We start from the raw sequence: 17,670 nt of genomic DNA on the forward strand, positions 1-17,670 counted from the left end.
TAATTGAAATAGCATTTGAACTACTTTATCAGAGTGTTCGTAAAATTGCTCGATTATTTCCATATTTTAGTCATTCTAAAAACGATGAAGAAATTTTTTCTTTGATATCTCGCTACCACAAATTTTCAATCGGTTACGAATAAATGTCACGAGAGAAATTTGTAGCCATGCATACCATACCTACGTAGGCCTTAATTATTTTTAACATTCACTTGTACCACATTGTTCTGTAGTTTCTGCAATTCTGCATTGGTGACTCTAACGATACCCATCTTGCTAGAATTTTCTAATAGCTATAAAAATTGAAATTTTTCTCATTGTACGAAAAAGTGATGGCTGTCAGTGATATTTTCATTCAAATTCGTATAATTTTCGCATAATCTGGGTGAATAAAGTCAGTTTTGGTAACTTTGGTTGTACTGCAAAGTCTATAAATAATTAGCGGGGTTAAAAATGTAGACAAATCAGAAAACAGTATTTTTCCGATCTAGAGTCTTCGAAAATGCGACAATCTGTTTTTAAAATTCCGACCATTCTGTACTTCGACTTTCTATACATATTTTGAAATCCTGTGAAACAAATTTTAGCGTCTGTGAAAATTCAATCGTTAGGGGGGGGGGGGGGGGGGATGATTAGTAGTCTAAATTCAGAATGTTGACCAGATTTGGCCACCAGCTTGAATTTATTGTTCAAGTCAGCGTACGTGGATCGTAGATTAAAAGTTGTTACGACAAAAGTTGTAGTGATTTAAATTTTCTACAAGTTTATTTTCCGACAAGTTGGTCAACGGTTGAAAACGGGCGAGTTGAATGACAAAAACATATTACAATTTCAATCCAAGATGGCGTCCGAAGTTACTACAGAATCTGATTAAAATAATGGATTTAGACTACCGATGTTATTTCACAAAAACAAATTTCAATTTCAATCCAAGATGGCGTCCGAAGTTACCGCAAAATCTGATTGAAATAATGGATTTAGATTACCAATGAACCATCCACCCCCAAGGATTGGAAAAAGAAATTGCGGTTTCGAAAAATTGCAATTCCGAACGGAGATTCCGGCTGGACCAGTACGAATAATTCGCATATGTCGAGTCGGTGCATCGCAATGTGAAAAATTCCGGTTTCCGGGCTTCGGCGTATCTCGATACGTCTTTCGATCGTCTGCATTGACCTGGCGGGGGGGAAATACGCGTTTTAAATCGTAGTACCGTTACCACAGGCGAAGGGGCTTCGCGTGCCGAGTGGGTCAGTAGCACCAATGGAGAATGACCATCGGGCCCCCGAGGGATTGCTGGTGGGGCCTGTTGCCCGTGATGCCCTTCCTCGGGGTCCGTGCCACATTAGTAGCCGCGTGTTCGAGCCCAGAATAGCACGTACGGATCCACCGATGCAGATGCACGTTTCTCGTCGGTGATTAATAATATCGATTCGAGAGAACATTTGCACGTTGGTTCCGCGAACGAGATTCCGTTGCGTTGCGAATACGTACGTGAACGTAGCGTTTGTCAATTTCGCGCCGAAAGATAATCTCATTTTGGAAAACTAATCCTTGAGTGTGACGATTATCGTGATACTGGATTAAGAGATGAAGATCGCAACCACCTTGTTCCTGTTCGTCGTCGTTGGTATGTGAGAAATTTCAATTTTCTTCGTTCACCTCCAGATTAATATCTTGGTCTTGAAAATTCTTTTTATTATTTGCAAATCTTTTTCACGCCAATAATCCAGAATGATTAGTCGCGAGATGCTTTCATCGATTACGATCGTTTTTCATTCGATGTCAAGAGCAATTTAAGATAAATACAAAAATGAAAAAAAAAAATCTGCACACACGTGTCAAGTAAGAGAATTAAAAAAGTTTTCTCACGTTGTTAGAAAGCTCAAATTTGTCAATACCTGATTTCTTAAATCACACGTATGTCGAAACTGTCTTATTACCAATTCGACTCGAAAAAGTCTGGATACCATAAAAAAACGTGAATCCTTGCCATCATGTTTCATCTAATTTCAACGTCTAATAAATCCTCACAATTAATTGCCACACAAAATCTCTGAGATGTGTTCGACTGTTCGTGAGATTTACGAAAAAATATATGAGCCTGTTTAATTCATTGATAATTATTGTAGATATGAATAATTAAAATCTTACACCATGCACGTATTCCTCCATGGAGATTAGCATTGGAATTGGCATTTTGACCAAATATCATTAATCTATATAATATTAAAAATACAAATCTCCAGACATATTAGCTGTGGTATTTCCAATGTGCACCTGTAACGTTGCTGGGTTATTTTATAACATAACGCAACATGCATTCTTTATATATAATGGTTATTCTGTGCTACACACATACTTGTACTGACTCTTCTGCTCCAGGACTTTGAATTTTATACCTACGTGACTTGCGACTCTCTGTACCGGTCATTGATTGTCACTCAATGATCTTTCACCTTTCTAGCACTAACAAATTTTTTCATATACATTGTGTGTATAAGAAAAAAACAAAAAACATGCGTCAGGGCGAAAGGTTTCTGTTAATTACAATGAGGCCTGTGTTTTCCTTCATTTTTTCTGTCTCTCTTTCTCTCTCTCTCTCACTCTCTCTCTCTCTCTCTCTAGCACTTAATAATAATTCTCTCGGTGGATCAAGTACCTTATTGCATCAGCGATGAATATGTAAATACGCATTCTTATCACACGCACGGTAAAATTAATTAGTTACTAAAATGATGAATTTCGTGGATCGAAACTCATGCGAGGAACTAGAAATTCTACGATAAATAAAGGAGGTCGATAATCGTAACGAGTGCGTCGATTATCATGCGAATATGTTATTTTATTTATCAATAATCGAAAAAAAAAATAAAAGAAAAAGAAACGTCTCGAAACGATATTCATACAGACAGTGTAAACGATTCTGATTTTACTCTAAAGTTTTCACTTCGCGAATAACGTGCATTATTATAATTTCCGCTCAATCACATGTCAAAAATACGTATCCGATCCTACGTGCGTATAGAAAAGTGAGGAAACGAAAGTCGCTCCACGATACGTGTAATAATATATGCCGGTATAATAATGGAGGAGAGAATGATGTTAATAACGGGGATATATTATCTTAGACGTGAACTTTGCGGGGTAGAAACGAAAGGTTCACATTTGCATGCAAGCGTCTTTAATGACCGGAGTGAAATTTTCACTTGCAGAATAAACCTTTTCTCCATACGCGGTAGAGAAAACACGCCGGATCGCGATCGATCGATCGTATCTAATTACGAAAATTTTTATTGGTTAATTTTTTTTTTTCCTTGCTCATTCTTTTTCCTACATGGTCAATAATTACATTAAACTGTACAACCAGCCGTCTGCAAATCACGTCGTGCAAAACGATTCAGCAACTCGGACCGTAAAGTCGTGTAATTTAAACTGTCCAATCTTCATTGTTATTTCGATCGTAGAATTGGGCCAGTATTTTTTACCACGCGGTGTGACATATTCGACTGTATATACGTACAACTTTCTAGTACGGCAATTCATAGGTTTGTGACCCTCTTGTTTGACTTCTTAAATTCTACGCCATTCCTCCGGTATGCTAATGAAATTCATCGACGAACTGTTTAATCTTCAAATCTTCGCCGTTCTCTCTTTTACTTCTGGATAGCCTGCTTTGAGTATCGATCTTTGGATAAGTATAAATATCGGTCCGAATCGTTGTTCGCGGCCAGGTTTTAGCGTAATTTGCGCATTTCTGCAGAGTATGGCGGAAATTTCATCGGTTGGATAAAAAATAAATGAAAAAAGAAAAAGGTTTTTAGCTGCTACCGGATTTCTGCCTTATTACGCCGATTTGAAAAATTTTATCCGTGTCAGTGGGCCGTGTAAAATTGATGCGTGTATAATACAGTGCATGAATTAATAAGCCACGTTTCGTTCTGTAGGTATAATCTTCGTAATTCGGATAAACGATGATCGTTATTAATCGTGAGATCGTTAAAAACAGAGCCTTGATACATCTTACACATATATATTTACATGCATAGTCAATGCCAAGGCCGAACTCTAAGCGTCTGCATTCCAAAGTGTATAATAACAGTGTCTCGTTCATTGCGCTAGACACACTTACCTCCCATTGTTAACTAAGACTTAGATACAATCCGAGATAGAATCCCTTCTCAATTACGCTAGTCTCGTTTTGCACGAGCTGCAGAACCGGTTTTCACACAACCGGAAAACGGGCCTCGTTATACCGAAACAAAATTCTCACGCGAAACTTATTCTCGGTTTGATAAATTTATTTTCACATTTTTCTATCGCTTTCGTATATGGACATCAATTAGCCCATTGATTATTTTGAAATTTTAATCCAGAACGCGTTATATTCTACGGGATGATAATTTGACCACGATTTTTGGTAACGTTGCGATTTTTCCTGGTCAAACGATTCCTTGGAGTAACGTTAAAATCTGCAGGAAGGAAAAGTTGCGCCTGTATCGTATAGACAGAGAAAATTTTGAATGACGGTAAATTTGTTTTTCAAGATGTTATCGAAACTTGATGTTGGTAAAAGAATTTATTCCATTCGCTCGACAGAGTTTTGTTATTCGAACAGACACGAAATTTGGAAATCACGATCCGAGTGAATCCTCGAAAACTTGCGGAACCATACGAAACTCGGACAATTTTGCTGACGCAAGTTCTGTCGTTAGCAATTGACCAAAAAATAAAAAACCTTAATCATCGCTCCAAGAAATAGCAATTATTAACGTAAGATCGTCAGATTATATATTAAGGGTATGTAGCGCTTCTACCCTTACCGACCGAGCACACCGACCTTTTTCTTCCTCTATTAAATAAACAAACGAAGGGAAAGGGTTGAAATTTCGACACGACGCATCGCTCATTCTTAGCGAAATTCAGGAAAGTTACTCACATCCCGAAAATCGAGCGAATCTTTTATTTACGAAATCATTGTAATTCCCAGTTCTCATTTAACGTCCTCAATATTTTACGAAAACATTCTCACGACGGTTCGTTTTACCCCTCATTCTTTCCGGAATTGCTCAAAGTATCTCGGCTATGCAATTTTTGGCAAATGTGGGAATAGTAACGCGTGTCAAAATACCAAAAATTTTTCTTACAATTTTCGGGACACGAGTAACTTTCCTAAACTCCGCTGACAGTGAGAAGTAGCGATGCAACGTCGATATTTGGACCATTTCCGTTCATTTGTTAATTTAATATAGAAAGAAAAATAGTTAGTTTCCTCGGTCGGTAAGGGTAGTATTACCGCATACCCTTAACGCCGATACGCTGGTTGAAAATACCGAAATGCAACATATTACGAAACTAAGAGGCAACAATTACCGCAGACACGAGTCTCGCCGGTATTTTCGTAACGGGTTTGGGTGAAATTTTGTCCCTCCTCCTCGTCGAAGAGGGTAAACAGCAAATCGCAACTGACGCGCAACTATTTGAATATGGAATAGCAAATAGAGGCATCTACCTGTTCGTTTGTTCATCTATTTAGTCAGCCAAGAGGTGTTCGCGAAGTAGGTTAGTGGGCCATACCGCATCATCGGTCAGTGCTGGTGGGCCGTGCAGGCCCCTTTTGCTGCACCGTGTCCGTAGGTATAATCCAGTCTCGAATAAAATTCCCCAAGATATCCTTATGCGTTCTAAACAAGTTCTACATTCGTCTCTCTCTCTCTCTCTCTATCTCTTTCCCTCTCTATGACGCATCATCGTCAGGGCACCGAGAAGAAGTCGGTTTTTCGTCTCCTTTCGTCCTCTCTCAACTTTTGGTTGACGGAGGATAAAAAAAGAATATTTCTTTCCCATTTCAAAAAAAAAAAAAAAAAAAAGACCAACAAGAAACACTAATTTCCTTGCAGAAAATATTATCGTTAATATCTTTTCAAAGGCAAGACTTGTAAGACATTATTTTTACCAGAGTTAAAAGCGTGAAAGATATTATAATTTTTTTTCTTCCCTTCGACTCCGTATTTGTTAATTTCATTTTGTTAATTTTCTTTTTTTCTATAATTCTTCTATAATTTTCTATACATTTTTCAAACGAATATAAGGCGGAACGGAAGTCGATAGGAGATTATACGTATACTGTATATATGTATTTATACACCCGGATCCTTCCGATAAATTTGGGTCGAGCCGTGAATCAGTTGGCAAAAAGTTTTCTCTGCGTGATATTTCGCGAGCTTCTTGGAATTTAAAGATCGAACCGCGTCCGGTTCCCTGATTTTTAATAAAGAAACTGAAACTGCCAAGCGATTACTGATCCGGGTTGTCAGTCTCGGTTTAGATTTAATTACAACACGAACGATGTATATTAGAAACGAGTCGGTATTCAACATATTTTAGACACTATGGATATATCTGCGATAATCGTGCGAAGTAATTAGAAAGTTCTGATTTTCTTACCGTTATTTATCGATGTTACGATTAAATTTATAGTCATGTTGCATTTTTTATCGTATATATTCCACTATATACGGGGTTGTTCAAATGAACGTGAACAAAGTTTGACCTCGACCCACACCGAATTGGTCGTCGATTTATTTTCTACTTCTACTTCATCGAATGTACGTTTTATAATTATTTCACATTTTTCCCACCTGCCGTTTAGGAGAAGGTATTTTAGAACTCGAAAACTGTGCGTTTGGAAAAAAGTTGCAAGGGGGAAAAATTGTGCTTTTTTGTTTTTTGACTTAGTCAAAAATAAACGACAAACATATTCACTAAACGTTTGAAATTTTTCGAGAACGTAGCTTATGGGAAAAAGCGATTTTGGTGCGTTTACCGTTGAAAAAATTATTTTCAACCGATTCAAAATAAAACAAAATAAACACAATCCCCCCCCCGTTGAAATTTTTTCCCAAATGCACAGTTTTCGAATCACGGAAGATGAGATCTGAAACTACTTACTTCTAAACATCAGGTGGAAAAAATCTGAAAAAATTAGAAAATGTACATTCGGTGAAGTAGAAGTAGAAAATAAATCGGCAAGAAATTCGGTCGGGGTCGAAACGTGTTCACGTTCATTTGGACGACCCCGTATATGCGGTATGTAATGTATAAATAGACGCCACGTGCGTATGCGATCTTTTAATTGATTCAACTTGAATTTTTCAAAAGTTGAACTTACAAGAGAGAGAGAGAGAGAGAAAAAGTTGCGAGGCAGGGCTTTTTAGAACCGGGAAAGAGAGAGTAATGAATACTATTACAGCAAGTGCGAATGAGAGAAGAGAAAATTAAGGGGAAACAGAGAAAATAACCAAATAATTGTCGAAGACGATAGAGTTTTTTGAACCGAAATCACAGTACATATGATACAATTGACAGATTGAAATAGTGTGACGCTGTACGCTTAAAGATGGTATTTCCGGTTTGGTTCTAGGGTGTACGTGGCGGGAGACCTTAGCGACTTGCGTACTGGAGTCCGATTTTGGTTTCAAGCTAAACTGCGCCTTCAAAAAATCCGGCCTATTTCGGGTCCGAAATCTTGGAGGTGTCAAAGGTTTCGTAGGTCTTGGTGAGTCCTTTGCCCAGCTCCTTTTTCCTCCGCGGTTCTTGCCAAATCACGTGACCTTGAAAAATAAAGCACGCGGATCGCAGTTTTCTTTCCCAATACCGGCTCACTGCAAATTTCGCAATCAATCGCGGAATATTTAAACATACACACAAATCCTGACGCAACAACCGCTCTCCGTATTGTAATGAAAATGTAAATAACAATTTTTATTATACACTTGAACCTGATCTAATTTTCATAAGAAATCCGGCGTTCGTTTTGCAGGATAGTTGGTTAATTATAGTTTAATGTGTAAGTAGTTGGAATGTTTTTTGTTGCTTCGTGCCCGCAAGGTATCATTTACGGTGGCCTCGAATTAAACATTTCGGTTAGATCGCGATACAGCCGCGTTTCCTCGTAATGATAAATCGTCGTTTCTATTATATGATCCGCGTTTCAAACGTTCTCGTTGCCTCGCAGAAAATTTTGTAATAATTCAAACACCTGTCGCAGGTTGTACAAATCGAGGTGTCGTCTAAACGACGCTAAGATTGATATCGCACGGTGAATTTATACCGCGGCTTTATACTCAATTTGACGTATTAGTTATGGAGGATTGCTGAAATGTGCACGAACATATTACACGTACGTCGTATAAGGATATAAAATATCATAATATCTTAATGCGAACTCTGAAAAGTTAGTTTGCATAACGATGTACGAAGATACGTGGCCGATTACAAACCGGGATTGGGAAATTTAATCCTTTCCACACAAACGAGCGAATCGAGTATTTACTTTTTATACCCGATCCAGCCGATTGTTCAGGCTTAACAGTAATTAGAATTGAGAAATATTATCATCGTTCACAGTTGGCTTAACACACTTTCCTGTCAACACACCTCTCTGAACATATTCTTCATTTATGCAAATTCTCTGGCTATGGGATTACAGCTCTCAACGTACCTACTTTTTGACTTTCTTCTTTTAAACAATTACCGTTATTTCGTTACTCGAGGTGTATAAGAAAAAATTCAAATAAAAAATCATCATATTAAAATTACAAATTTCTTCTTATTGTTAGTTTCGACGAAGTATCGTTAGTAAAATAATAAAACAAATCATTAGGCTGCATCGAGTCGCGTGTCGATGATTGCTGTTTATGCAATAATACGTATACCATTTTGAATCGCGTTAGACGGCAACACCTTTGCCTGTCAGATCTGTTACTTATTACAATTTCCATCCTGATTTAAAAATATTCTGTAAACGAATCGACGTTGTCAGTTTCTCTGACATCCTCCTCCGCCCCCCCCCCCCCCCTTTTTTTTTTACCCTCTTTTTACTTCTCAATATCTTTGCTCTCAGTTTGCAAACGCGCGTCGATAGTGGTTTTTTTTTTTTTTCATTTACCTTTTTCCCTCATCTGCATAATTGTTCTATCTATATCCATAATATACAGCGACCGCAGTTGCAGATATATTAACAAGCTGCAGCAGCATGTCGCGATCGATCGTCCTTAACATACATTTTTTTTTTTTTTTTTTTTATTTTGTCTCCTTGCTCAATTCTCTCTCCTCCTTTTTCCAACCGTCTTTCTAAGCGCGCTTGTAAAGCGTTCGGTTCATAATCGATTGAGCAAGAAAATTTATGAACTTACACCTTGCGCCGTTATGCAATTGCTGAAGAAAACCTCGGTGATTGACTGAGGTAAGGATATAACGATGCAATATAAATGCACATTACAATTATCACAACCACGCGAATGACCACACGGCATTTAATACAGCGATCCGCGGTTATAGATTTTTTCTTTTTTTTTTCTTATCTCGTCGACTTTCGTATTACGGATGCGGTGAATTATCTTGAAGGCAATCTTTATTCTCAGATCTCCGCACGTCGCCTTTTAGCGAAAATGTTTAATTTCGTTGACGGGCGATATTGAGAATTATGATAATAGCAATAATCGTTGAATGATTGAAATTAACAAATAACCGTAAACGGTGAACGAAAATGGAAATTAAGAGAAACCATAAAACTGTCTGAGAATAATTCTGCGGCTTAAATCGAGACTAATTATATTTCTAACCCAGATTTTCTTTTTTTTTTTTTCTTAACATCGCCTACTTTTATATTATTCCAGGATTCTCGGTAGGAGATGAACTCGGATTTCCCGAATCAATTTCCAATTTGGAAAGCAGCAAGAGGCGAAGCGTTCAAGTGCAGAATCGGGGAAATTCAATTCCCGTAGGAACGTCAAACGCGGTAAGAAATCTTCTCTTACCTCGAATTATTTCGTATATTCTCTAGGCGGAAAGTGTATATTTCACGCGATATACGATTTCAGTGTGTGTAATAATAATACGTCGCTTTTCACATACGAATAAAAAAATAACCAGAATAATTAGTGTAAAAAGAAACGTGTAAATTCCGATCTAATATACCATACTAATATACACATGAATTTGCGATAGCGAAGCATCTTCGCTGCAGTTTTTTACCAACATGCGTGCAGCGTTTATATAATTATAAATTGAATGTTGTTTTTCTTTTCTTTTTTTTTTTTCCATAAATTGCGACGTCCTTGCGGTAACTGGTGCGTGAACTTTTCCCTGCACATTTATTTATCACGCGCACTTAAGCACTTAAGTGTGGTAAATATCGTACATATGGTGGATAAAATCGAGGCGTTTCAATAAACTTTCGATAAATTAATTATGCTACTATGCGCAAGTTGCTTCATCGTTGTATTCCACATATTCCATGTATTCATGCGTGCGTTAACTATAACAGACCGTGTATAATTAACTTAGGAATAAACTGAACGTTGTTGTTCGATTACTGTTCGATCGTTGGACGGCGAGAAATAATAATTTCGGTTCGTCTTTGTTGAGCAATCTTTAGATCTATGTGTAAAGATCGTGGATCAATTCCACGCAAACAGGCTCTGACTTTTATATTGTAACAACATGTAGCTGATTTCATTTACGATCCGAAAGGCAGTGCAAGGTCGGAGACTTCAAACTACATTGTAACTTTCTTCTGTAAGCCAGTTTTAGAGTCAAGATATATGCGATTACAGCGTGTGGGAAAAATCGCGCAATAGTCTGTCGATTTCTTTGCTCTTGAAATTGTCTACCGAATTATTGAACCACAAAATCACAACTCGGTTAATGACTAATTAATGAACGACCGAATGACTAATTAATTATCATTTCAGAGAAACGGAAATTATTTCTTCGTTGCAATTCGCTGCTAAACCAGTTGAAAATTTTCAAACTCTGGGTATGAAAAGCGATACCTATCTCTTACGTAAAATATCTTATTTTGCACATTCACATTCTCGAATTGTTAATACCTACACTCTACGCGTAGAAAGTCCTTGCGGTTAAATTCCAACGTACTGATTTTACGCTGGCGACCCGAATTAAAGTGATTTATTCCTCATCGCATCCGCGTGTATCCGTCGTGTGGTAAATTGCAGTATTTTTTCCCCTCGCGTTGCATATTTCCGAATGGTAAAAATGAGGTTTAAGGAGTGACACCATTATTTTAGCAGAATGGAAAAAGGAATAGGATTTCTTTTCAGAGGGTTTATTTAACACGTATTGAGGTATGAAGAAAAAAATTTTTATTATCATTTTGATACAAAATGGCAACGACAGAGCCAATCTTTGATATCGTCTTCTTTTAAAACCAATTCTTGGGAGGACAGTTTTTCGTATAATGTAAGAGCTGGAACAAAAAACCAAGAAATATTAAAATCAATTTATAATCAAATTTTGTAGAAATGAAGCACTGTTAAAAGACGGAGTCAATTTTTGACCAAAAAATAAGCAGTAAATTTAGATTAAATAAAAAAAAAAAAAAAAAACGGCTACGCACTTTCATAGATAATGTAATTGTCAAGCTACTGTCAAAATTTGAAATTGATCCGTGCAACCGTGTTCAAGTGTAAGTGTTTTCAAAATTTTCCTTTCACCGCAGGACTAACTGGGCATTGTTTTTAGCCAAAAAAAAAAAAGTTGGACCTTCCAAAATCCTGTTACCTCTTGACGAAAAACGAGACTCCGCATCGCGATCGTTTTACGGTGAATTAAGCAACGCTAACCGGTGAGGTGTAAAAATTACGCGGTAAATTATACGTGTAAGGTGCACGTAAGCAAGAAATACGGTAATTCTAATACGGTACGTTCTAATCGTCGACCGCTCAATCCTTTCACCAAATCCCGACACTCGGTATGTTTGATGCTCGTTGCAACGATCATGGACACATACGTTAATAATTGATTACAGCAGAGCGGACTGGGTCAGTCGTAATTTCCGCTTACATATTCACCTATTACGTCGATTACGCAACAGATAAAAATCTACTCGTTCGTTCATTTGGGAATTAAAGAGAAACGACGTTTTTCAGCGGATGCCGCAAAATCCGCGCGCCGTTCCGCCCTTCAAACCTTTACCACCCGGCGGGGTTCGGCCGATGGCTCAGCAAACGGAACGTCAGAGATTGGTGGTCCAGCAGAATGCAACAGCACTTAGAACGGTCGCTGCTCCTTCGTTCGCCGCTATGCAGGATGAGAACTCGAAGCTGCAACAGCGAACGCAGCAAGAGGCGTTCGCCCTTCAGATGCTGAAGCAGCAGCAAACGCAACAGCAACAAGCCCTCAGGCAACAGCAACAGCAGCAAATGATCGTCGCGCAGAACAAGAGGATCCAGGTGGGTGAATTTGATTGTCACAGATTTGAAATTTCATCTTCGACGATAATTGGGGCGATTCGAGTAATTAGCTGTAACGATAAAACAGGTTCAGGTCATTCGGAAAAACTATATGAAAATTTTACCCTGTAACAGTTGGCTGATGTAGGGAATTGAAAGCGCGTGCTCAAAGCCAACGCGCCGTATGCTCGAGAATAATAAAAAATTTTCTTTAAAAGGTGACGTTGACAATGCATTAATTGCTCAGTAATAATATAACGTTTGTCGCGTGCATTTAAGAAGAAAGATAATGTATAATTTATTTAATGCTCAATGAATAATGTATTCACGATCCACCGAACATGGCAATGTGCATTAATAATCAATATTCAATAAAGTAGGAATGAATTGATCAGGATGTCATGTCACCACTAATGGAATTTCTGCCATTTCTAGGCGATGTGTCGATTTTCCAAGAAACCTTTCGTGCAGCGTTAAAAACCGGTAACAAACAGGGCAAAACAAGCAAACGTTACCGATCGTTGTCGCTAAAAAATGCGTTGGCTAATACTGGAATTGAGCCCCTTCGAGACGTTTCGGAATCCCATGGGATAACTTTTTCTTTCGGTCCTTGCCGCCCCCTCCGGGGGGAAAATACATCGTGGAATTACAAGTCTTGCGACGTTCTCTTAATTTTTTTGTTTCGCGACCCCGTTTCACACAATAGAACATCACCGAGCCGTGCATTGTATCATATGTACGACTCTACTTAAAACGTGAATTGACTACGCTGCTTAACTCCTATGACCTAGCGCAATTTGCCTGATGCATGTTGTACGCCTAGTTTTATACCCGATACGTTCGTACTTGCGTCCAACATTCCACGCCGACAGTTTCTCTCATTTCAATCATAATAACCAAGCATGCAGTTCCTTCGGCATCCTTTGCGACGTATTCACGCTGACTTGTGCAACGACTCTTCGCTGCTCTTCGCGGTTCTGCATAATACTACACGAGTACCATACATGTACGCGAATTCAGGAATTGCTGCATATATCTCATCACAGTCACTACCGCGTATTGTTCCTGGCTAATTACTGCCGTCTGGCTTTCGCTCGTGAGCTCCATTATCCGAATTATCTGCAATCTACCGCAGCTCATCGCGCCGGGACTCGCTAATCCTGTTTCATACAAACCAAGCTACCGTTGACGATAATTTAAACAAAAAGAAAAATATCCTTCAGGCTGATTCATCTCCCGCGGCATCGCCAGCCAGAGTTCCTGAGATAATAATGGCTCAATCCGCACCGTCAGGAATTACTCGAAACACGGAAACTGTTCAAGCTTACAGTAACGGTCTTCCACCGTTCGTCGCCATGCCGCAATCTTCTTCTCAGCTCACAGACAGGATCAGCCACAGTCCCACTCTGCTCGAGGACTCGATGAACGAAGTTCCAAAGGACGATTTTTACCAGGTTATACATGATCGTTTTTTAAGCGTGATATCTTGGTCTGCCCGGGTGGAGGAAACTCGCTTCACGAAGCTGATCGTGTCTTTCAGATTCCCATACCATCGGACGAGGCCGTTTCTTCGGTGAATCAGTTGACTCTTCGATCCATATCTCCGGCAGCTGTTAACCAGGGTTTGCAACCAGCTCAGCAGGAGTACGGCAATCGATATAACGCCCAGCCTCCGATCGTCTCCCCGTCTGCATTGGCGTCGTTCCAAGGAATGGAACCATCTCTGAAAGCCTTGGCTGAGGCGAGCAACGTCACTTTGGAGGCTTTGGAAACTGCCATTTTACTCAGGCAGCAACAGTTGATGCGAAAGCATGAGGAACCAACGACTAGCACCACCACCAGCACTACCACCACCACTACTACGACGCCGAGTCCCGTTAGAAAGTTAGTGTTTGATCTATTGTCAGGTCGGCATTTGATTTAGTCGAGGGTTTGATCACGCGTAAAATCTAGTCTACACTTTTCCGAAAGTCTGGAGAAATTTTTTTTAAATTCTTCGAAATCTTTGAAATTTTTCTTTTAAAAATACCTTTGGGATCCCATGAAGTCTCTTGTAATCTTTTGAATACCTCTGAAATCTTCTGAAATCCCTGGTAATTTGTTAATTTGTTAAGGTTGTAATGTAATCTTGACACCAGGCTGCACGTCAAATCGACGAGTGATTAACCCTTCGAATTTAGGTATATGACGTTGTTTTCCTTGTATTGTGGTTATGATTTATCTGACTTTTTTCAGCAGGTACAGTCTGGCCGCACCTAGCAAGGTGATGAATGCTCCCCGCGAGTATTACCCTATCGGATACGACAAAAACTTCGACGATAATTTCGCAAGCCGCGTCGAATTGCCTGATACCAGCTTTTACTGTGGCGATCAGAAACATTTCCCAGGACTTTACGCCGATGAGGATCTTGGATGCATGGTAATCAAGTGATTGCGTATTTTCTATCCACTTTTTGTACTCATTTTAAATACACTAAACTCTTCTATTTTCTTTCCCAGGTATTCCACGTCTGCGCACTTACCGACGATGGACTTATCATGAAGAGTTTCTTGTGTCCCGAGTCGACGCTTTTCGACCAAACGGTTCTCAAGTGCAATTGGTGGTTCTACGTCGATTGCAAATCTTCGAAAAAGTTGTACGACAGTAACATTCCGATAAGCAAAAGTTATCAGCTTATGAAAGCTCTCGCCTTTTTCTCAGCCTACAAAAATCACGACAATGGGACCTCAAGCTCGACCAATGAGAGCTTGTGATTAAAGTTTGCGAGTTCGGCTAGGATATATGTTATATGTAGGGATATAAAGGAGTTGATGTTGATTGATGAGAGGCGTTAATTTCGAAGATTTTTCACAAGCCCTTTTAATCCTCATCTGTAAACACACTCCTCTAGTGATTCTATAGTTTTGTGAAAAGCACAAAGTGGACAATATGGTTCGAAACATGGAATAAGGCTCTAGTATTAGATAAATGATCGAAATAATTTGAGTAATAATCTGAAAACATACCTGTGAAAATTGTGAATAATCTCGTATACAGCTGTGTGCAATTCCAGGCGATTTACGGCTGATTATGAGACTAGCTACCGAGTGTGTCTACGAACGATCTATTACATAATTTATTTCATGATTGTAACTACGATATTTGCCTTTACAAATGGAAATGTAAATAATTTATTTTCATAAATAGCATTAATCAGTAGATGTAAGATATTCATTGGCGTATCAGTAATGTAATTGTAAATAGTATGAAGTAGATTACTTAATCATGCATTGGAAAAGAGCTGAATACTCTAAGAAATTAATAAATCTATTATTCGTAAAGTTCTGTCGTTTATCATCGTAGTATTGACGATATTTTTTCCAAAGAATTACCAGGGCTAGCCAAACGATGCAAAAGCTGCAGTGCCACGGTGATTACCAGCATTTCAATTGGGTTGAGCTAACAAGAGTTCAGATCGACGCCTAGTGAATTTTTGTCTTGAAATCGATTTGCGGAAACCATTAGGGATGATCCAGATCCTTCGGTAATCAAGAAACAAACGGACGGATCAACAGCTGAGTGGATAGGAGGATATTTCTTCAGTTTTTTTTATCAGGACATTGAGATCTTTGAGCGAAGCATTTTGTTCCGAAGAATTACGTCGATGAATTCGTCTGAATGAATTCGTCCGAGTATTTTTTCAAAAAATGAAATTTTGAAATTATAAAATTTGATTGGATTGACCTTGTGTGTTTTACGCGGTGAGAATTTTCTTTTCAACGTCGATTCCGGCGACACTGTCAAGGCGAATTAGACCCTCGGGAACTCAGAAAACGCAGCCGGAGAAGCGTGTGATCAATACGAAAGAAATGACGAAGAAAAAAGCATCTGCTGAAAAATGTCGAAAACACGGGTTCCCGTTTTTTGGCTGTAACTTTTGATGCGTTGATCGCAGCGTCTTGAAACTGCGCCCAATCGATTTCTCTAGCAAAATTACGTTGGGACAGTGCTACAATTAAGTTATTCAAGTACTTTTCGAAATCGCGAAAATTTTCGTCAAAAATGCAAAGGGGTTAGCCTTACTTTTTCCTCATTTTTCGACCAAAAATTTTGGGTCTCAGATTCGTTTCTTATGACCCTTACCCGACTAATTGGACCCTCGTGAACTCAGAAAACGCAGCGAAAAGAGCGTGGGACCAACAGGAGAGAAATGGCGAGCGAAAAAGCACCTGCTGAAAAATGTCGAAAAAACAGGTTCACGTTTTTTGGCTGTAACTTTTGATTCGTTGATCGCAGCGTACTGGGACTGCGCCCAATCGATTTCTCTTCCAAAATTACGTCGGAACGGTACTACAATTAATTTATTCAAGCACTTTTCGAAATCGCGAAAATTTTCGCCAAAAATGCATAGGGGTTAGCCTTACTTTTTCCTCATTTTTCGACCAAAAATTTTGGGTCTCAGATTCGTTTCTTATGACCCTTACCCGACTAATTGGACCCTCAGGAACTCAGAAAACGCAGCGAAAAGAGCGTGGGACCAACAGGAGAGGGATGGCGAGCGAAAAAGCACCTGCTGAAAAATGTCGAAAAAACAGGTTCCCGTTTTTTGGCTGTAACTTTTGATGCGTTGATCGCAGCGTCTTGAAACTGCGCCCAATCGATTTCTCTAGCAAAATTACGTCGGAACGGTACTACAATTAATTTATTCAAGCACTTTTCGAAATCGCGAAAATTTTCGCCAAAAATGCAAAGGGGTTAGCCTTACTTTTTCCTCATTTTTCGACCAAAAATTTTGGGTCTCAGATTCGTTTCTTATGACCCTTACCCGACTAATTGGACCCTAAGGAACTCAGAAAACGCAGCGAAAAGAGCGTGGGACCAACAGGAGAGAAATGGCGAGCGAAAAAGCACCTGCTGAAAAATGTCGAAAAAACAGGTTCCCGTTTTTTGGCTGTAACTTTTGATTCGTTGATCGCAGCGTACTGGGACTGCGCCCAATCGATTTCTCTTCCAAAATTACGTCGGAACGGTACTACAATTAATTTATTCAAGCACCTTTCGAAATCGCGAAAATTTTCGCCAAAAATGCAGAGGGGTTAGCCTTACTTTTTCCTCATTTTTCGACCAAAAATTTTGGGTCTCAGATTCGTTTCTTATGACCCTTACCCGACTAATTGGACCCTCAGGAACTCAGAAAACGCAGCGAAAAGAGCGTGGAACCAACAGGAGAGAAATGGCGAGCGAAAAAGCACCTGCTGAAAAATGTCGAAAAAACAGGTTTACGTTTTTTGGCTGTAACTTTTGATGCGTTGATCGCAGCGTCTTGAAACTGCGCCCAATCGATTTCTCTAGCAAAATTACGTCGGAACGGTACTACAATTAATTTATTCAAGCACTTTTCGAAATCGCGAAAATTTTCGCCAAAAATGCAAA

At 39.1% G+C, this 17,670-nt stretch overlaps 1 protein-coding gene across 2 annotated transcripts; it reads left to right on the forward strand.

The window, feature by feature from the left end:
- Positions 1-1,346: 1,346 nt before the first annotated feature.
- mtg (mind the gap) lies at positions 1,347-15,578 on the forward strand. 2 transcript variants are annotated; one of them, XM_046635745.2, is made up of 8 exons: positions 1,347-1,630; positions 7,424-7,558; positions 9,681-9,802; positions 11,955-12,257; positions 13,481-13,711; positions 13,798-14,141; positions 14,493-14,676; positions 14,757-15,578. In XM_046635745.2, the coding sequence occupies exons 1-8, from the start codon at positions 1,591-1,593 to the stop codon at positions 15,009-15,011; spliced, it is 1,614 nt and encodes a 537-aa protein (XP_046491701.1). In that variant the 5' UTR covers positions 1,347-1,590; the 3' UTR covers positions 15,012-15,578. The 2 variants fall into 2 exon arrangements, with proteins under 2 accessions (XP_046491701.1, XP_046491703.1); XM_046635747.2 differs by lacking the exon at positions 7,424-7,558.
- The last annotated feature ends 2,092 nt before the right edge of the window (positions 15,579-17,670 follow it).

This window comes from Neodiprion pinetum, chromosome 7 (assembly GCF_021155775.2).
Source record: "Neodiprion pinetum isolate iyNeoPine1 chromosome 7, iyNeoPine1.2, whole genome shotgun sequence".
In the NCBI taxonomy this organism is placed as follows: Eukaryota; Metazoa; Arthropoda; class Insecta; order Hymenoptera; family Diprionidae; genus Neodiprion; species Neodiprion pinetum.

What these genes read in the sequence shown, in the direction of transcription:
- mtg (XM_046635745.2), top strand. Translation starts at nt 1,591, where the DNA reads ATGAAGATCGCAACCACCTTGTTCCTGTTCGTCGTCGTTG. An exon ending in GTTCCTGTTCGTCGTCGTTG is followed by an intron (nt 1,631 to 7,423) that starts GTATGTGAGAAA and finishes GTTTGGTTCTAG; the next exon opens with GGTGTACGTGGCGGGAGACC. An exon ending in ATGAGGATCTTGGATGCATG is followed by an intron (nt 14,677 to 14,756) that starts GTAATCAAGTGA and finishes TTTCTTTCCCAG; the next exon opens with GTATTCCACGTCTGCGCACT.